The following is a 21,169-nucleotide window of genomic DNA, read 5'->3' on the forward strand; positions in this document are numbered from 1 at the left end:
GCGTGCCTTTTGACGGTATGTGCGTGTGTGTGCGCGCCTGTGTTTATTCAACCGCATGAAACAATGTGAAAAACGCATGCCAGGCGTGCGACTGTGTTGGTGGCTCTGTGTGAATGGCTGCGAGCATGTCTGCGTGCGCCTTCTGCTATGCTAAACTTTTTACAAGGATTGCCCCCGAAGCTGGTTGGCTTGGTTAACGCAACAATTTAACACAAAACCAAAAAGAAGGTAGAGCGAAACAAGAGAAGAAAAGTTGAGCGCGCCGAGGGGGAGAAAAAAAGAATAATAATAAGAGATGTATAAAAAATGAAACGTTCCACACATATTTGTGCATGCCACACATACATACATATGCATACATATGTGCCCAAGGACTTAGCGGCGCCCATTGAAAGGATGTGAAGATGATGAGCTGCAGCTCATCGCTCGGTAATCTTTTGTGGTTCTTTCCTGGCCAAAGAGAAACTTGAACCCTGCTCCTGCTCAATGCCTGAGTGTTGCCACATTCGTTGTGGTAGTTACTCTTGGCTCGGTCGGATGCATTTGTGCAACCACGACAGTGGAGCATCTACATTGCCAACTTGGGGCCGAATGTTGGCTCAGTAATTACATTTAATTCTATGGCTTGGCAAGGGTTTTGCTTGCGAATTCTATGCACACTCATTGAATTCAAATGTCATGTCAATATGAAAGGGTTGTCAAGCAGTTACTTCCGTAATCTTATGCCTATTTACATATTCTTTTTCTTTACAGTATCTTCATTTTAACAGAATGTATTTAAATATTTACCATAACATATTATGTATTTCTTTTCAATTAACATTATCACGCTTTTTCATGTCGATTGCTGATTTTATTTGAGCTGTGGCAGCAAATGTTTTAAATCACCCATTCAATAATCAATTTCATATTATTGAACAGTTTTAGGGGATTACCATAATATAAAATAAACTTTCTATTCAAAGCAAATTCGCTAAATATTTCGCTGAAAACATTTCTAATTTTAAGTAATTAAAACGCGAATTTATAATGAACTAGAAATCAAAATCCTAGTTCAAAATAATCGCCAAAATAACATTGGAACACAGCAAATTCATACATAAATTATCAATTTATCAATGCATAACAATTGTGCAATGTTAATTTTCAAACTGCTGTTTACCAATTTGCTCTTGAGTGGATTTGGTTTAATTAGTACCGTTTCTGCTCTGACTGGCTATGAAATCAATTCAAATATCGAACAATAAATGCGTTCTGTAACCTATTCGACAGTGCAAATATAGGCCATAACCCTTGCCCCCTCGTATTCACACATCTGAAAGTTATTTAATCCGCTCAGCAGTTTCGATTACCATTTATTCACTGGCAGAGTTCAAGACAAGTGCATTTCAGCATGCCCGAATTCCACATGCGGACATAAATATTTGAGTAATTGATTTCCCAAGTCGACGATGGGAAAACTTCCAATTTCTTGGCTTGACTACTTTCGAGCCAATGCAAATGGTTTATTTTTGACCGCAGAATCCTTCGACTTGAGCGGACAGTTGAGGTTCTCAAACTAATTGCACAATTGTCAATGATTTATTCAGTTGGCAATTAAGGTGCTAACTAACGGTGTGGCACGGCTATATCGATTTGAAAATATTCAATAATACCGGAGCCTTGATAAGCTCATCAAACATGCACATGGCCATCCGCAGGGGGGGCAAGTTTGTATTTAGAGCCAAGTGTGTGTAGAGGGGGGTGGTTGGAGTATTTTCAGGGTTTCCCCCTTTTTTTTGTCGAGCGGAGGGGGACACAAAAGTACAAGTTGCTATGGATCAAGCTCAAGGCGTGGCAGTTGGGCATTAGCTGTATGGTGGAGCACGACAACCAAGCGAACAAAGGTCAACTCGACAAGTGAGTTAAATGACAAGGACCTCACCTTGCCTTCCTTGGGCTTTGGCCCGTGCGTGTTTGCATGTTTGGCTCGATGAGGCGACGCGCGACCCCAAAAATGAAACTCAACTTTGGCTTTGACTGCGGCTCGGGATTGTGGCGTGCAAGCATTATGGCCTTTCGCTTTCAAAACAATGCCCCCCATCCTGTTTCCCGGTTGGCCTAGTGGCACTTGCCTCATGTTGTTGGTTTTTGCATTGCCCTTGGCCAATTGCGAGTGAATTTTGATGTTTTGACTGGCCATTCCTGGGGCCATTTGACAACTCTATAAAACCGGTGTCCTTAAGCCCGCCCTCGTCCTTGCGCCCAACCCCAATTACCTTCCAACTACCAGCCCCCTACACCCGCTACACCCACTACACCCACCCACAAAGTAACCGTAATTGCCCGGAGAGTTTCGCGACTTTCGACTTGGCCAGCAAACTGAAAAAGCGAAACTTCAAAAAACCCGACTTGACTTGGCAACTGGAAAAGCGGAAGCACGAGCTTTCCCACCAGAAAGCTCCCGTGCTCTAAGCTTTCGTCCTGGCGAGGCGAAAACGTAAATGTCAGTCATGGAGTTCCAGTCGTCGGATACATGTGGAACACAACGAACACAGCAGGAGCCTCTCGCGTCTCATCCCCCGAATACAATGCGAAAAAGTCTGTACAAAAAATAGACAAATAAGGAGCAGGAGCGAAAACACCACTCTGTGCATAAAATATAACTCCCGCAGAACTGAATACCTGCACAGAAATACGCGTTAAATGGAATTACGGTGCGGGAATTGATAAAGTGAAGTGTGTTACAGCTAGAAAGCAAGTGAAACATAACGAATACATTAATAATTCATGCCCCTCACAGCCAGAAGCTTACTAGTTTGATAAGGAATTCAACGTAAATCTGATATAATGTAGAAAAGTTGTACAAAGTAATATACATAGCATATAGCATATAGCACAGTACACAGAACACACCGCAAACTCAAACAAAGTTGACAAAAAAAAGCTCACGCCCCTCACGTCTCAGTTTTTTCTCGAATTATTTGTGAAAGTGCAACAAACATATATAAAAAATACAAAAAAAAAGGGAGGAGAGAGCTCAGCAAAAAAAAGGCAGTGACAGCAGGACCTGCAAAGGAATTGCCATCATTTGGGGATTACGGAATTATCGGGATCCGTTCTCATTAAAATGGATTTAAGGCAATGCCGATGTGCTGAGCTGCATTTGTGCATGGGATTATCGATTGTAATGCGCAGTCATCAAATTATGTTTGAACAACGCCGCCGCGACAGCGATAATAGCAACAACAACAACAACACCATCAACAACCAAATCAACAACAAACACTGAATTGGCCCCTGACCCCCTTTGGCAGCACCCCCTCCATCCAACACCCCCTACGCCCCTGCCCAAGCGAAAGGAGCAGCGAAAAAGAAGAAGCGTCTTATGAAACAATTGAAGCACCGGCCAAAGGAGCAAAGGAGCAGACTAAGACAGAGACAAAAACAGCGGCAAAGGATAAAGCGGAGACCGAGAAGAAGAGGAAGCAGTAGTAGCAAAGCAGGAAACAACAACAACAACAACCGCAACATCGCATTTTTAAACGGCAATACGCAAAGTAAGTGAAGTGTAAAGTGAGCGAGATGGCAATAGAAAGGTGTAGAGTGCCGCGAAGAGAGGCGGAGAGAATACACTTGAAAAAATGCAAGCAGCTAATTCCAAGGGATGCTCAAAAAAAAAATTAAAACCCTCATCGTTCAAAGATTCTAGGAGATGGATAAGTGATGAATGGTCAGTGGAGAATGATGTATGTTTTAAGACAAGTGAAATCAAAATGATTTGAGGAGTACAAATAAAAGAAAAATATTTAGATGATCGAAGATTCTTCTATAAAACATAGTTCTTTATTGGTCGTAGTACAGGTAGATAATAGTTCAAATAATATTCCGGATTGGAGATCATCACAAACCCGCTTCCAAACTCAAATTAAATTGTTACAATTATTATTCAATACAAATTTGGTATATGATGTATTTGTTTTTCACCGCCAAGATGTAAAGATCTTTCATAGAATCTGAAAATGCGTATATATATATTGACTATAAGAAAAGCAAACTGATCATCATCTACGATCACTTCTTTTTGTTCTGTGTAGGGATGAAGAGAGCAGGTGGGAAGGCAGTGAAGTGAAGTGAAGCATTTGTCGCATTTGTGCAGAATTCCCGACGTAATTAATGTTTTAAGTCTGTGTGTGTGTGTGTGCGAAGGTTTGTAAACTAGGTCACTAGGAAGTTAGCCCCTTGACGACCATCCCCTCTCATCAGCGCCTCTTCAGCGGCAACTCTACGTCAAAGGTGTCAACTCGCCAAATCTGCAACCACACCTTAGTTAAGTGAGCCACCCCGTGTAGCCACCAAAACCACCCACCGCACCACCTTTTATTCGTCCTTAACACACCGCCATGATTAACGCGCCTCAGTGCGATTAACTGGCAAACAAATTTGGAGTGGCGCTGCGGTGATGTACATATACATACATATATGTACGTATGTTTGTGCTATACCGACAGCATTTCCATTCAATAACACACGCGGCTCGTATGCAAACACTGTAAAAATGTTTTATGCTAAAAAACACGGCGTATTTGTGCATGAAAAACTGTCATTCATCATCCAAGCAACACAAATAACCGGTAATGGCATCGCCACATTATGGCTTTGTATTTTTTTACATCCTCAAACAAAAAAAAACTTTAGTTGATTTCTGACTTGCATCGCATTCATCACCCACTAAAGTCGAGCAATCAACCCTCAAAATACGTATACGCACTGTTTGTTGAGTTGATTAATAGGCTAATTACGATGGAAACTGAAAGGAAATACTAAATCAATAAATCCTGGCAAATTAGCAGCAGTATTTATTTATGTTAACGCAAGTAAGTTTTCTATAAATTTTAAATACAAGAATACAAATATGTTGAGAAATAAGATATATTTTAAATGGAACTATGCTTTGTTTAATCAAGATTTAAGGTTTTACCACTATAAAAGATTATAAATTATAAAACTTAAATCTTCAGAATGTTCAATCTATTTTATATTCACTTACAAGCAGATTTCAATCAGAACCACTCTTTAATATGATAAATTATGTCTAGAACAGCCGGGAAGGCACTCTTAAATTAAATATTTTAGTACCCTAATAAATTATGAAACGTGCTGACGGTAAAATATATAATACAATTCATACTTTAAGTTTTTGTTTTTTTTTTTGTTGCCCTATATGGTTTTATGTATCGGTGTGTGTGTGAGTATCTCGCACACGCAGGACACAGAGATAAAAAGGCTTCTCCCACATAAAAGTTCTATTCTGTTTTTTTCTTTTTTTATAGAAAAAATATTGCTGGCAGGAGTTTAGAACACTGCCAAAGGGGATGCGGACAGATGGAGGGGCGGACGGGGGCGTGTCGGGTAAAAGCCATAAAACTCAGGCGCCGAAGCGCAAAATGCCCTTGCCCTGAACAAAAAAAAAAGAAATTGAACAGCAACAACCAAGTAAGGGCACAACAACAACAAACAAACAATAAAATACAAACTGCTTATTTATTTATTTGTTTCGACAAATCTCAATTGAAACAAAGCTTAAAAGCTTCGAAATCAAAACTTAAATAGAAACCACACCACACAGACATCCAGGCGAATAAAACGATAACGATAGAAAACGCGAGACAAAGAGACAATTACTATTAAATCCAAGTTCAATTCGGTTCGCAAACAATTGAATTTGTTGCAGATTTGATTTGGCTTCATGTGGATTGCGATAACTATTTTCCTGGGATTAGTATGGGATTGGCCGCAGTTTGCTTCCTAATGAGATTTGCTTAATTAAAATGAAATTCGGTAACTGGAATTCCAATGAATTTAAATGTTAGGGAAACTCTAATTCGGACTTTTGTGGTTAGCCATTATTTGCAGCAAGCGGGACATAAAAAGCATTTGGCTTTCGTTTGGATTAGTCAGCAAGGTCAAAGTCGAAACTGACCTAAGCTAATGCAAATAGACTTTTCCTGTCAATCACGTTCTATATTTGATTCAAGCGAAATTTTCTGCCACATTTCTTGCGCTCTGGATCACAGTACCCATTTATAACCAAACTTATCCAAAAGTACAATAAAATGCAACTCATTTCAATTTTAATAATGTATTTGCTGGCGGCTTATTTTGTTTCAAAATATTGTTATTTTCTTTAGATATGTGCGCATACATTAAGACGAACACAAAAACAAGCTTTGGCTCAATCTCTTAAACCTTTAAAACGTTATACGAACAAATGAAGGAAAATCTCCAGCCTAATTCCGCATTAAGCTACAAGGAAACACATAACCCAAAAGTATGCAACAGAAATAAAATTTAAATCAGCACGTTTATGAAGTGGATTATTTGAACTGAAATGCTTATTCAACGTTATTAGACGAGATTTATTGTGAGGAGAGCATTTGAATTGGCAGATTATTCGGGCCACCTCAGTAATGGCCACTATATCAAACAAATTAGTTATCATCCTTCGATTGCAAAATACACATTGCAGACAAATAAACTAAACTGGCTTAGTGGTAATCATAATCAACTTTAATTATCAACTAACGTGTGTGTATTTTAAGAAACAAAAGTGCAATATGTATGAACGAATGGTAACAATATTTTTAAATATAAAGACTTACGATGGTTTTTTTCTTTTTAGTATTTATTTATCACATTTTTTTTTATTAAACGAAAAAAAAATAATTATAATAAGTTATATAAATACAACATAAATTTTGAAAGATTAAACGATTTTCTGCCCGACACTTCCTCTAATATAATATATAATATAAAATTGTATTTCATAATTTCATTGCCATCCAATTCCGCATAGTATCTGGTATACCCCATCTGCAGGATGAGACAACGAAGTGTATAAATTGCTTACGTTTGCCCATGTAGTCATAAAAATTGCTTTGGCACATAAAACGAAGCTTGACGCTCGCTTTTGGTTTTGGTTTTGGGTTTTGGCCTGGTCTGGTCTGGTTTGGTTTCATTTGGCCCCTTACCGTTCTTGTTTCCTTTGGTTTCCATCGCTGGTGGGCTTGTTTTTTCCGAGCGTCCTGGCCGTGTCCTTCTTATATTTCGATTTCTATTTGTATTTGTATTTGTATTCCCCGATTTGTATTTTGTTCGCTCGCCAATTCGGTAATCACATTTCAAGCGTTTTATTCGTCCTGATTCCATACTGATTCCATTGCTGATTCACGTTTCACGTTTGTGGTCCTTTTGCCTTGCAGGATATGACAAGTGATGGTGCTGTTACGTTTTGGATATTTTTGCTTTGTTTGATCGCCTCGCCGCACCTGCAAGGGGGCGTGGCCGGGAGGCCAGATGAACTGCACATCGGCGGCATCTTTCCGATAGCCGGCAAAGGAGGATGGCAGGGCGGGCAGGCGTGTATGCCTGCCGCAAGACTGGCGTTGGATGATGTCAACAAGCAGCCGAATCTGCTGCCGGGCTTCAAGCTCATCCTGCACAGCAACGACAGCGAGGTGAGTAGTCAGTACACTGAAAAAAAACTATATATACCTAAGGATATTGAGAATTTGATGCGATGCAATGGTGCTACAGTCCAAGTTCGTTACGAAATAGTTTTTAATGTTTCCTCTTCAACTGGCTTCAATAAGAATAAAAATTTATTGTAATTTTCGAACTTTCTTATAATTTTCATAGGTAACTAATATAGTAAATATACAATATATGCGATATATAACATTATTATATACCCAAAACATATAAAATGAACTTCCAAGCATCAGAAAATATTTTTGCATTATGATTCATATCACTGCAATTGTTATCCTGACCAGAAACCACTGCTGATGCACTGAGTTCTGTTTGAGCCTTCTGTTCACTAAGCATTTTCGCTCAGTGCACTAGTAAGTTGGAAAGCGATAAGCCCTACTTATATGCAACCCTGCTGCCTCCTCGGCTGCCCTGCCACATACCCTTGGGTGCCACTTATTTTGTTTCGTTTTTGTTTCTGCTCACTGATGAGTAGTGGAGTGCTGGCTGAGCACTGGCATTCATTAGCATATTTCTCCAGGGGATCAGGCAGCGGCTGGGGCTGGGGCTGGGGCTGGAGCTGGGCACTGTTAACAAAGGACAAACAGTTTTATTATGCCGCATTAAAGGGTATTGCTGCGCGTGTGTTCCACAAATTGAATTCGCCGCACAATCCGCCATGTCCAACAATATTTGGCAATGCCGCGGCTTAATGACCGCACATAAATTGCGATTGAGATTCGGACTGGAGCACGTTCGCAACGTTGCCAACAGCAATTATATTGGCTGAGTTCGGTTAATCGGGCTTTTATGCGCGTGATTCGTAATTGATAAAGGGTATTTAGCATTAAGAAGAATGTGTGTATATATCTCGAACAAGGTCGCCCAATAAATGTCGCCTGTTGTTCGTTAAATCATAAATGTATTTACATTACTCTTGTAAGTTATAATTATTTCAACGCGAAAATCTCTCATTTCCCAGAAAGTTTCTATGAGATCAATAAGTAAAAGTTTTTCCTATAAACTTTGAACTTGCTTTTTGCAATCAAAAGTTTTACGCGTTTTATCGTTAATGCCAGCAGCACGAACTAAACTTCTATAGAAAGCTTTTCTTGAATAAATCGTTATAATCAATGTGAATACAGTATTGATCATATTGCTTTTATGGATCCTTACTCAAAACTAACAAATTTTTGCATTTTGTAGCTAACTTAAAGAGCACGAAATATATTTTTAGCTGTCAAATTCGTTATATATGGTAAAAATAGAGAATGGGCACGCAATAAATCAACTTTTCAATAGTATCCAGTTGTGTGGATTCTGTAACTTCTGTTGGCTTTTAGAGAACCAGCTATTAAACAAATACCCGCCCTCCAAACGCTCATGCATCATAATAAATGGCCAGTAACCGATGTAGTTTCCGTTTTCCAGTTCCCAACCAAGTTGCGCGCTATCAATGCCCCTTGGCGCGTATCTCTAGTACAATACATAGTTACATATAAAACCAAAACCAACTATCTTTATTCATTTTCATATTTTGCACATATTTTTTTTTTTTTTTTTTTGTGAATTTCACATTTTAAGGGTCTGCGGTACAGTTGTTGCGGTTTCCACTACTTCGGCGGTTGTTTTGGGCCTGCCTATTTTTACGCGCGAACCTCATTAGTTTTAAGTGAGCGAAAGCTTAACTACTTGTTTTGAGTTTTGAATGAGGTCACTTTGGCCCGGCCGAGCCGTAGCTCATCATTTGAGTTATTTTTATTCAAGGCTGCCAGGAGGGACAGACACTATTACTACTACATATATCCTAGGCCACATACATATGTACATATACACGCCCATTTACGAGCCAGATACGGACATATAGATAGGAACAGAGCCGGAGAGGTAAACCAAGTCCTAGCCCTGGTCATATCTCTGTTCCTATCTGGTCCTGGTCTGGTCTGGTTAGTTGAGTTCAGTTCAGTTCAGTTCGCTTCGCTGGACTGAGCCTGAGCCAGGCGCGTTATGTTTGTGGCTTAGGCAAACAGCTTCCGCTAAATGCTGCATAATTAGTTGCCATCTCCAGGTCCCACAGCCACCTTCTCCTCCGGCAGATCCACATCCACACTCACTCCCACCACGCACCAACCCACCCCGCCCACATCCACGTCACTTGGCAAGCGACAAGGGGCAAAGGTCGCACGCAATGTTTGCCTTTGCCGCTGCCTTTTGCTTGACCTACTTTGATGTGTGAAATGTCCCAAAGAATCCTGCACAAAAGCACTGAGAGTTCAAAAAAAAAATGTATAAACAAGGCAGGATGGTTATACTGTATAAGTATATAATAAGCGAAATCCCTGGTCGATCACACAGAACAGGTGAATAAATTGTGGCGAACTTCGATTTTTTAATGGCCAAAAATCAGTGTTGAAAAATCGCATTATTGCATTTGCAAAGCTGTCACTTTCTATCGGCTAAGTGCCTTCATGCGAAACACTGAAATGGCTTAAACCGGTTGTCAAGCTTTAGGAATAAGCCGGAAATTGATTGAATAGCGTTGGGATAAAAATATGTGCTCCCGAAAGGTTTTTGCTTTTCTTTTTAAATTAAAGTTTAATTAAATCACAACAAAGTATTCAATTATTTAAACTCACATTGTCAATTGCAGTAATAATAAAAAGATAAAAATAATGGTAAACGTATTGAAATAAATAGGCATCTACAGAATATGCGAGTTTTAATTTAAATTTAATATTTTTTTGTGTACAATGAATATATTCCTTAATATGCTTTGTATTCATAAATCATTTAGCTATTTTTGGTTAATATTAAAAGTACTATAGTTATGTATATCAAGTTTATGCTGCTTAGTTGTTCTATAAAATTATCATGCCCCTGCCCACGAAAAGCGCAAAGGGAAACTATTAAACTAGAGCGGACATCGTGGCATGCCTCGGTACCCAAAGGCGAAGCCCACACCCAGATCTGAATAGATGGAGTAGTATGAACAGGATAATACTTATGCATAAACAGGGACTGGACATGAGAAGGAAAAGAAAGAAAAAACCAATTAGAATGGTTGTTTACACGCAAGCCAAGTAAGAAATATGAAAATTGTCGTCAGAACGGGGGTTTTGGGCCAAAGCGAAGGAAACGCCGAACAGGGAAACGAGTTTGCCATGTAAATGAATGAATGCGAGAATGAATAACTGAATGAATGAATCATTTATGTGGCCAATGTGGATGGGGATACACACGTATGTACACGTATGTACGAATGTATATCACAACTTCGTCACGAGGGAAAGGGATGGCACACCTTCGTGAATTATTCATTGTCATGAATGAATCTTGTTTAATTGATAAATGCTATGACATGGGGATTAATGAAAAGCATAATGGAAAAATATCAACCAGGTGGGACATAAATTAGTCAGGACTTGAATATGGAAATTAAACTAGCTACATAAATATTGCTACAAATTCGTTATTAAATTGATTGATTATAGTTTTTAATTTTCTCTGCCAGCAAGCGGCTTTTGTTTTTCAATAGAACTTGCCAAATGCAGTATAGTTTATAATAAGCCAGTTTATTATTTTCGTTTTCAATTATATTGGCGAAAAGTGGGCGAGATGACGAAAATTCCTTCTGGGCCAATTGTGTGCATTAAATTCAATTTAAAAGCCACGCCAATGTCATAAACGCTTCGCATGAATCACAAAACCAATTAATCATATCAATAATTATCATCCAATGAAGACAGACACATAAATAACAGGAAATTCGCTATTAATAACTCCTGAAGGGTCGTCGTTGCTTAGCATAATCATAATCAATACTTTGCGTTGGCCATCAAGCGAAAAACTACATATCCACCCATGTTTATGAATATTTATCGAAGACCGACGGAGGAGAGTATAAGTATTCTTGGCAACTTGGCTAATTCCGCTTTCCCCATCCACATCCCCATCTCCGCCCCCTTTTCATTCACAGTGTGAGCCCGGTTTGGGCGCCAGCGTGATGTACAATCTGCTCTATAATAAACCGCAAAAGCTGATGCTGCTGGCAGGATGCAGCACGGTGTGCACCACTGTAGCCGAGGCTGCCAAAATGTGGAATCTAATTGTGGTAAGTGAAATTTGCATAACGCCAGCATGGCTGGTATATACATACATACATACCTCGAAATACTTTACCTATATTCCTATATCAGCTCTGCTACGGAGCCTCGAGTCCGGCTCTTTCGGATCGCAAGCGGTTCCCCACTCTATTCCGCACCCATCCATCGGCCACGGTGCACAATCCAACGCGCATCAAGCTGATGAAGAAATTCGGCTGGTCCCGGGTGGCCATTCTGCAGCAGGCGGAGGAGGTCTTTATATCGGTAGGTATCGATGCTAGCTAACTACATTTCGATATTAACTTCGAATCCCTTTATGAACAGACCGTGGAGGATCTCGAGAATCGATGCATGGAGGCTGGCGTTGAAATCGTAACTAGACAATCATTTCTATCCGATCCAACCGACGCCGTGCGCAATTTGCGACGCCAGGATGCACGCATCATTGTGGGACTCTTCTACGTGGTGGCCGCCAGGAGGGTGCTCTGCGAAATGTACAAGCAGCAGCTATATGGTCGAGCCCATGTGTGGTTCTTTATTGGTAAGTACAAATTATACCTTCAAACTTTAAAAGATACTTAAACTTATACTTAAAACTTAAAAGATAAAAAGGTATCTTTAAAAGATACAACTTAACTGGATATGCATAGATAGTTTCATAGAGTTTATTCTACAGCCTGTTCTTCTTGTAACTAAACTACTTTTTTGTTTATTTTTTAGGCTGGTACGAGGACAACTGGTACGAGGTCAATCTGAAAGCGGAGGGCATCACCTGCACTGTTGAGCAGATGCGTATAGCAGCCGAAGGACATCTGACAACGGAAGCGCTCATGTGGAATCAGAACAATCAGACAACTATATCCGGAATGACTGCAGAGGAATTTCGGTAAGTACTACTACTTAATCTATTGCTAAAGTTTATGCTTAATTTTGCCTTCTTTTCGCGCAGACATCGACTGAATCAGGCGCTAATCGAGGAGGGTTACGACATTAACCACGATCGCTATCCGGAGGGCTATCAGGAGGCGCCACTCGCCTACGATGCAGTGTGGAGTGTGGCTTTGGCTTTCAACAAGACCATGGAACGATTGACAACCGGGAAGAAATCTCTGAGAGACTTTACCTATACGGACAAGGAGATTGCCGATGAAATCTACGCTGCCATGAACTCCACACAGTTTCTGGGTGTCTCTGTAAGTTTGTGAATCCAACTTAATAATACTACGTTAGTTACTTTTTTTTTGATTTGCAGGGTGTGGTGGCATTCAGTTCTCAGGGCGATCGTATTGCTCTTACTCAGATCGAACAGATGATAGACGGCAGGTACGAGAAGTTGGGTTACTACGATACTCAGTTGGATAACCTATCCTGGTTGAATACTGAACAGTGGATTGGTGGCAAGGTAAGCAAATCAGTCAGCCTTGAGAAATCAATCCTACAATCAAAATGTCGGACGATGATAAAAAGCAAAAGAAGACAAAGCGTGTGTCGACTGATCCGGAAGAGAACGCAAATCCGTCCAAGGACGAGGCTAACACAAGAAGATCATTAACCAGCTTAAGTGAGAAAAATGATGAATCCAAAGAGCCAATATCATCTGTAAGTCTTAAGCAAGGTCCTAAGGTGGCACCAAGACCGAAAAAGGTGTCAATTTCGAATGATGGTATAGACACAGTTAACCAGAAAGATGCAAAAAAAGAAGAGCCAGGCTTTTCTAGATCATTTGAAAAAGAATCTGCAAATAGAAACAGCCGTGCATCAAAAGAAGAAGATCAAAAGCTATTAGTAAAGACCCTACCCGGAAAATCCCTTCTAAAAGAATCTGACGATGAAAAAGTGGAGCCATCAGGCCGCACAAAAAAACAGCCAGTTGCAAAAAAAGTTTATGAGCCATCTACAACGAGGCGAGTTCGCGAGCCATTTGATTCATTTGATAGGGAAAAGTATCTGTCTGATTTGATCGATTATGATCGATCGTCCGAGGACGTGCCGGAAAAAAATCGAACTTGGGAACCAGACAGTACACTTCGACGTCGTTTTCCCAGCAATAATGAGTATCATTCTAGTCTTGAAGGTGAGGAGGAAGAGATCGATCTGGATTCAGTTGGATCGGCGACAATGCGAGGTAGCTATCGCATGCCACAGAATGACGAGGACGAACGACCTGTTATCCTTGCGGAAATAATCAATATGGGAAAGTTAAAAGAGCTCAAGGAGCAACGCGAGTCAACTAACGTATTTCTTAAGACCCGTAGAGATGATAAAACCATCGATGAGGTGAAGGGTTCCAAGATCACCGGAACCAGCAAACACCATGTTGAAGAAGTTAAATATATGGAAGACGCAAGTAATGATGATGAAAATGCACTAGTAAAACACATAGGCACAATCACAAAAATCTTTAGCCTTGCTCAAAGAATGAAAGAGAAGAAAAGCTCCAAAGAAAGTGAAGAAGACGAGAATAAGGACGAAAATCAAGATGAAAACAAAGAGGAAAATAAAGAGGAAACTAAAGACGATGAACAGAAACCTCCTCCAGAACCAGAGATCGAATTGGAGGCAAAGAAAGCTTGGATTTTTCCGATCGCGGAGACATCGCCTGATATTCCTGGAGAAGATCAGATTCTGCAAGAATACCAAAAGGTTAAAATTGGAAAAAGAAACAGGAAATACAGATGTATAGCAATAAATACGGATATAAGCAGAAAATCCAAGATTAAACCACTTCCCAGCAAGTCAGCAGGTGATGACCAAGCAGTTTACCATGATGATGGAAGATTCCGAGATATTGGGCAAACCACTGAAAATCTTAGAAATCAACGGAAGAATTATAAACGAAAAACTGAACCAGATGATGTTCCCGTTGATATAGGACACCGCGATGATCGGGTAAGGGAAATTGGAGTGAATACTAAAGTGTTACCAAAAATCATAATTCCACCGATTGCCGAGATGAGTGTGCACAAAAGTGGCAAGTTAAGGGACATTGGAACCAGCACAGATAAGCCATTTTGGCCAATCGACGACGGAACTGATGTGATCTACATGCAACCCATAAAGACTGATAGGAAGAAATTAAACAAACTGATTGTGGATCCACCACCGGATAATGGGCCCTACAAGATGCCAACCAAAGAAGATAGACGAAAGTACTACAAAGGTTGTGAATATCATTTTCCTGGCCGAACGGAATGGCGCAGGCTTTTCTTCAAGAAAACCCATGGAAAATACAAATTACGCCGTCCAAGTCATTGGTTCTACACACTAGTTTTTTCCGTTTTATATATATTGTTTGTCATCATCTTTTCCATGGCCTGGTTCGATTTAATCAAAGATGATGCTTCCAGAAAGGCACCCATGATTAAGATGGCCCAACCATTTATTAGTTTCACTCCCATCGGACCACGAACTAATCCCAAGACGATATCCTTTGATCCTAGAAACAGTACGGAAGTCATGGAAAAGTACGCCGGTATAATGGCTCTTCTGGAAAAATACGGCGACTATGGACAGAATCCGCGTTTTGGAACTTGTACTGCGGATGAAAAGTTTGGCTATCCAAGCGGTGAACCGTGTGTTTTTCTAAAAGTTAATCGGATTATTGGATTTAGGACCGAACCATATAGCAATTCCGATGAGCTTGTCAAAGCCAAGATCGATGAGGTTGAATTTACGGCCCTAAAAAGGTTATTGGATAACACAACATCAGAGGAGGGTGGTTTGAATCGTACTTGGATTACATGCCGATCAGATAAAGATACGAATGTCTTAATTGAATTTCATCCAGAGCCGGCGATAAGAACGGAATACACCGATATTGAAGAGAAAATCGAGTATATTGCGAACGAGGGTAAGAAGTCATTTTTCGGCCCAAACGATGTGAATCGAATCGTGGCTCTAAAGATCAAAAACCTGAAAGCAAATGAACGTGTCCACATAAATTGCAAAATTTGGGCTAAGAATATACATCATAGGAAGGAGGGTTATGGCCAAGTTTCGTTTTTTGTGTTATTAGCTACAAATGAAAACCGCGAGAGGGTGGAAAAATTGCTCAGGCACGACTACTCGTTGTAAAATACTTAATATGATACATATAATTTTCTAATAAAATGTGGAAATTTTCTAGTATAGTTATTATTATTTATTACATTTATAATCCAGGTTCCTCAAGATCGCACAATTGTCACCCATGTTCTACGCACCGTGTCCTTGCCATTATTTGTGTGCATGTGCACAATATCCAGTTGTGGCATATTCGTTGCCTTCGCCTTGATCATCTTTAATATATGGAATAAGCATAGAAGGTAGTTTCCTACTTTATTGGTAGTGCTCATGCAGAACTAACTTGGGGTTATATCATTTCTAGAGTAATACAATCCTCGCATCCCGTTTGCAATACGATCATGTTATTCGGTGTCATCATCTGTCTAATATCTGTCATCTTACTGGGCATCGACGGACGCTTTGTCAGCCCCGAGGAGTATCCAAAGGTGCGAGTTCTTTACCTTAAAATTGTCTTCATTTTTTGATAGTTAATTTGATATAAAATATCCATCAGATATGTCAAGCGCGGGCTTGGTTACTATCCACCGGTTTTACACTAGCATACGGTGCTATGTTCAGCAAGGTCTGGCGTGTGCATCGTTTTACAACAAAAGCAAAAACTGACCCGAAGGTGCGTTTAAATGAAATTAACAAAAACTATATATTAGTTGCTAATCTTTTTTTGGAATTGCAGAAAAAAGTGGAACCTTGGAAGCTATACACCATGGTTTCGGGGCTATTATCAATAGATTTAGTGATATTACTCTCATGGCAGATCTTTGATCCGCTGCAGCGTTATCTCGAAACATTCCCACTCGAAGATCCAGTATCTACTACTGATGATATTAAAATACGTCCAGAGCTTGAGCATTGTGAAAGTCAACGCAACTCCATGTGGTTGGGTATGATGTGGATATCGATACATTAGGATCATATAATAATATTAATATTATTTTGCAGGTCTTGTATATGGCTTCAAGGGGCTAATCCTGGTGTTTGGCCTCTTTTTGGCCTACGAGACGCGCTCCATTAAAGTGAAACAGATCAACGATTCGCGTTATGTGGGCATGAGCATCTACAACGTGGTCGTCCTCTGCCTGATAACAGCTCCGGTGGGCATGGTCATTGCATCGCAACAGGACGCGTCCTTTGCCTTCGTTGCTCTAGCTGTGATATTCTGTTGTTTCCTAAGCATGCTGCTGATATTTGTGCCAAAGGTCAGTCACTACACTGCGCTTAAATGAAGTAGCACATTCGTAATGCTCTCTATTCGCACAGGTCATTGAGGTCATACGTCATCCCAAGGATAAGGCCGAATCGAAATACAATCCCGATTCAGCCATATCGAAGGAGGACGAAGAACGCTATCAGAAACTTGTTACCGAAAATGAGGAATTGCAACGATTAATAACACAGGTATGCTAAGTTATGGTGGATTAACTTAATACAATTTTATTTTATTTTATATATTTTTTTTAACGTTAATCTAAAAGTATTTCGGTCTTATCATCATTTGAACAAAAGTTAGGGATTGGAATTTCCAGCGGCCCCAGTGAATTCCATTCAGCATGACTGTTTCACCTTCTCTATAATAAAGTCCATTTAGCGAGCTGTAATATGAAGTATTAATAAGTAAAAACATCTCATATATCCAATTTAAGTTTAATATTTCTACCTTGACAAACAAGAGTGAAACCACCAACCACCGCCATGCTCGGCTGCACAATTTTTACTAGATTCATCATTATCACGATCAAAAGTGGAGAACCTTTTATTTATGTGGTATCTAAGTGAGTCGCCAGCTGTTCCAGAATATGTTCCCACCCATTCCAGTTTGTATAATTCAGTTTCACCGCCCACTTGAAAGTCATCAAAGTGAGCGTGTACTGTAGTGCCAGTACCATGCTTCAATTGAATGAAAAGCTCGTGTGGTTGTTCCCTAGTCATCAGGTGAAGCTTCTGAAGACCGATGAAAAACTCGCCATTCGGATCGCCAAATCCATCCTTGTAACTAAGCCACGATTGATTGAAATTAACACTTCCATCTAGTCGCCTTTGAATGACAATCCAATCTCTTGCCGTCGTTTTGCACTGGGTCACTTGAAAAGGTTCTTCTCCTGGCAACTTCAGCTGGTAAATTCCATTTGGACTGCCACTGGGACACGTGTTTGGTGAACTCTGACCCACTTCGAACAGCAAAGTCCATAGAAGTAGTACAACGAAGAACGATTTCATTTTACTCAACATGCGTGCTGATAGAAGATCGGTGGTTTACTGAAAAATATCTACACATATCTGCTATTTAAAAGGGGAACGCAGTTTTGTGGTTTTGAATAGAAACTCAATTTGCAACCTTTGACCGCATTGCTTGATATACATTTATTCTATTTAGGTCGACATTTAGGCAAATGGATTCCAAAATAGTGAATGGACACTTGTTTTTAGAATTTTAAAAATTTAAAACAGAACTAAATTTTTATGGTTTAAATGTTTGTGTGTTTTGCTTATTTGTGGTTTTTATTGTTAATAATTTAATCAAATCGAATCTTTAATAAACATCGTGTTTCCCCTTGCAGAAGGAGGAAAAGATTCGAGTCCTGCGACAGCGGCTGGTGGAGCGGGGCGACGCCAAGGGCACAGAACTGAATGGTGCAACAGGTGCCGCCTCCGCCGCCGTTGCAACAACTTCGCAGCCCGCTTCCCTCATCAACTCATCATCCGCACATGCCACGCCCGCAGCCACACTCGCAATCACACAAGGTGAGTACCTGGTGGAGGGAACTATGCATCCCAATTGCCCCTAGCCAGTTGCATGTGGTAATCGATACTAGTTACATTGGTTTAGCTTGACGTTCTTAATCGTTATGTTCTCGATTTTAACTAGAAATCTTAGCTCTATTCGTCGGCATTGACACAATTGATTAGGAACAACAATATAAATGGAGTTCAAAGGTTATTTGCTTATGCTAACGCTATGTAAACTCGATTCTTGCACATAAAACCAAGGGCAATTTATCAGTTTCTGGAATGTCAATAGCTTTTCTGCATATGTATCTTAAGCACTTTTTTGTATCTTCAGCACTTCAGCACTTCAGCACTTTTTTAATAAATATCACTGCTCTTGCACCTCTTTCACATTTTAGCAAGATGTTTTAGATCACACTTAAGATAAACATACTACACAATCTAAATTTTATAAGTACTAATTCGTAATATATCTATCTTGCAGATACTCATGAGCATCGTACATGAAAAAACTTGTCAATTTCCTTTGCGTGATAGGTGAATTATACAAAAGATATGAAATGCAAATAATGATGCTAACGGAAGATGGATTTAAACAAACACGTACTTAAAGAACTTTGTATCAACTTTAAGCTGAGCTAAATAAGTGAATTGGTAGCAGCAATTTTGTAGAATAATGAAATATGTATTGTACCTTAAACGTGTTTAGCATTAATATTGAAAACGAAGTAATTTTAACTTAAAAGAAAACAAACAAAAAATCGACACTAGCATCTAAACTAAGCGAATTGTTAGGCTTTAAAGTTGCAACACAGAAACCAAAAAAAAAATTCTAGCAAATCAAGAGAATTCATTACGAAAAGATCGTGTTAAAGTTAGTCATTTATAAATGCAGGTGTAGGGAAGACAAATTGTTGTTTTTGTTTTTAGTAAATACTGTTTTTGAGTTAGACGAATTATACTTTCGAACCTCATTTGCTCAGCGCTGTCTCCTAGAGCTCTCTCTACTTAATTATAGTAAATCTGCATAGATGAAAATTCCCCAAAAAGGCGGCCTTCTCCCGATTCTTAGTTTTCATTTATGTGTACGTGTCTTTTCTCAACCAGGTCGCGGCAATACAAACCAAACTCCTAGACTCCGGGAATCAAACTAGGGAATCTTGTCCTTCTCGACAGGATAATCGGTTTGGTTCCCAAATATGTTAGCTAAGTTAGCTTTAGGCACTTTGTATAGATCCATGTGTGTGTATGTGAGGTGTAAATGTGCACTCGATAAAAGTTTTAATAGTTTACATTTCAGCAAATCGTAAAAAGCACAAATCGAATGAAAAGTCTAGCAAATATTAGATAATGAAAGGATATGTATACATTTAGCTTAGACTAGTGTAGCATCAAAAGTTAATATATTATATTATGGATGGGATGCTGAGTGCTCAAGGAACGTTTTAATTTTTATGTACTGTTATACATAGACAAATTAAATGGTAATGAGACATTTTTGAACCTACTGTAAGTTCTAAAATCGCATTTATAAAGTATATATATTATACACAGGAACCGAGGAGAGACCGAGCATAATTGAGGACGTCGTTATATAGGAATTGACTTTATTTAAACTAAAACTAAACTGAACCCTATTGACAAATGATTAACTTAGTCACATGCATAACATACTATCACTCACTCACCACTCACCCCTCAACGAAATCGAATCTTTTCAATTCAAATTCAATTCAAACTCACTCACATCCAAGTAAAATGGAATTATAAAAAAGAAATCCATCACAAAAAGTGCTATAAGAAACATACATAGACAACATCAAATTCCTACGAAATGAAAGACTTTAAAATCTAAGCCGTTAAAAAAAGAAAGGAAAACCAAGCAAATGAAATGAATACTATACAACACGATAAACAATGATTATATATAAATATTGAAATATATATATGAAATTTACACATGGCAAAGAACATCTCTAGTACATTTGTTAAGAGTCGTTGGAATTTGTAGTTTAATTGGATTGTATTTCATACCATACATATAGGGAACGCTGTTAGGGTAGACGTGTAACTCGAGATCATGTATATTGTATATAGAGCATTTAGCTGCGCCTCCTAAAAACACAGAATTGAACACAGCCACAAACAGCAACCAAATCTACAAATGCAACAAGTAATCGACATTTATTTTTTGAATTTTCAAATCCGAATCAATTATTTGCTTTTGTCCTCGAATCACAGCCGATTGAAGAACTTCTAGCCAAGTAAGACACAGTTTAGCCAAGCTAATATTGTTGTAAAAATACGAGTAAATAGAAAAAGCAAAGGTTAAATAAATCCAGAATTATTTCAATGGAAACACACAAGAAAGTGAAATTCTACTGTTAGTGACAAATTAAATATGAACCGCGACAAATGGTAGCAATATGCAGGAAAAACAAATGGTCAAAGTAATGAAAAACTCGGTATGTTCTTATGAATGTAACACTAACGAATTAATTTAAAGTTTAATAAAACGGAATAAATGAGAATTTTACTGAATAAAAAACACAAAACAGAATTGAACAAATATATCACTTTTATTTATTGCGTTGGGTGCTTAATGTTTATGTCATATTAGTCCTACTAGTCTTAATATTTTTTATTCGTGGGTTTTAAGATGTTTTAATGTACCTTTAAAGAAGTTAAATGTTCTTAGGCTTAATTTAAAGGTAACATTTTTAAATTTCAAGTTCATTTGCTTTTAAAATTTCAGACTCAATAATCAG

The 21,169-nt window shown here is 39.0% G+C and overlaps 3 protein-coding genes across 3 annotated transcripts; 2 read left to right on the forward strand and 1 right to left on the reverse strand.

Moving 5' to 3' along the window:
- The first annotated feature begins 2,523 nt into the window (after positions 1–2,523).
- Positions 2,524–20,852, forward strand: LOC117149856 (gamma-aminobutyric acid type B receptor subunit 1). Its single transcript, XM_033316828.1, has 16 exons — positions 2,524–3,539; positions 7,242–7,496; positions 11,486–11,620; positions 11,706–11,876; positions 11,937–12,153; positions 12,333–12,498; positions 12,562–12,805; positions 12,865–13,014; positions 15,774–15,916; positions 15,979–16,102; positions 16,171–16,287; positions 16,351–16,558; positions 16,617–16,873; positions 16,935–17,072; positions 18,233–18,416; positions 18,886–20,852. The coding sequence occupies exons 2-16, from the start codon at positions 7,245–7,247 to the stop codon at positions 18,906–18,908; spliced, it is 2,529 nt and encodes an 842-aa protein (XP_033172719.1). The 5' UTR covers positions 2,524–3,539; positions 7,242–7,244; the 3' UTR covers positions 18,909–20,852.
- LOC117149840 lies at positions 13,059–15,757 on the forward strand. Its single transcript, XM_033316827.1, has one exon. It carries the CDS (start codon positions 13,059–13,061, stop codon positions 15,684–15,686), a length of 2,628 nt encoding a protein of 875 aa, XP_033172718.1. The 3' UTR covers positions 15,687–15,757.
- LOC117149870 (angiopoietin-related protein 6) lies at positions 17,143–17,930 on the reverse strand. The gene is made up of 2 exons (XM_033316829.1): positions 17,332–17,930; positions 17,143–17,266 (listed from the first exon to the last, which is right to left on the reverse strand). The coding sequence occupies exons 1-2, from the start codon at positions 17,901–17,903 to the stop codon at positions 17,143–17,145; spliced, it is 696 nt and encodes a 231-aa protein (XP_033172720.1). The 5' UTR covers positions 17,904–17,930.
- Positions 20,853–21,169: the final 317 nt, after the last annotated feature.

Source organism: Drosophila mauritiana, chromosome 2L (genome assembly GCF_004382145.1).
Source record: "Drosophila mauritiana strain mau12 chromosome 2L, ASM438214v1, whole genome shotgun sequence".
NCBI classification, from domain to species: domain Eukaryota; kingdom Metazoa; phylum Arthropoda; class Insecta; order Diptera; family Drosophilidae; genus Drosophila; species Drosophila mauritiana.

Excerpts from the sequence above, each read along its gene's own strand:
- LOC117149840 (XM_033316827.1), top strand. The coding sequence starts at position 13,059 with ATGTCGGACGATGATAAAAAGCAAAAGAAGACAAAGCGTGTGTCGACT.
- LOC117149870 (XM_033316829.1), bottom strand. The coding sequence starts at position 17,903 with ATGTTGAGTAAAATGAAATCGTTCTTCGTTGTACTACTTCTATGGACT. Across the intron at positions 17,267-17,331 it reads TTTCACTCTTGTTTGTCAAG|CTCGCTAAATGGACTTTATT; the intron begins GTAGAAATATTA and ends TTCATATTACAG.
- LOC117149856 (XM_033316828.1), top strand. The coding sequence starts at position 7,245 with ATGACAAGTGATGGTGCTGTTACGTTTTGGATATTTTTGCTTTGTTTG. Across the intron at positions 11,877-11,936 it reads CGGAGGAGGTCTTTATATCG|ACCGTGGAGGATCTCGAGAA; the intron begins GTAGGTATCGAT and ends CTTTATGAACAG. Across the intron at positions 16,559-16,616 it reads ACGCAACTCCATGTGGTTGG|GTCTTGTATATGGCTTCAAG; the intron begins GTATGATGTGGA and ends ATTATTTTGCAG.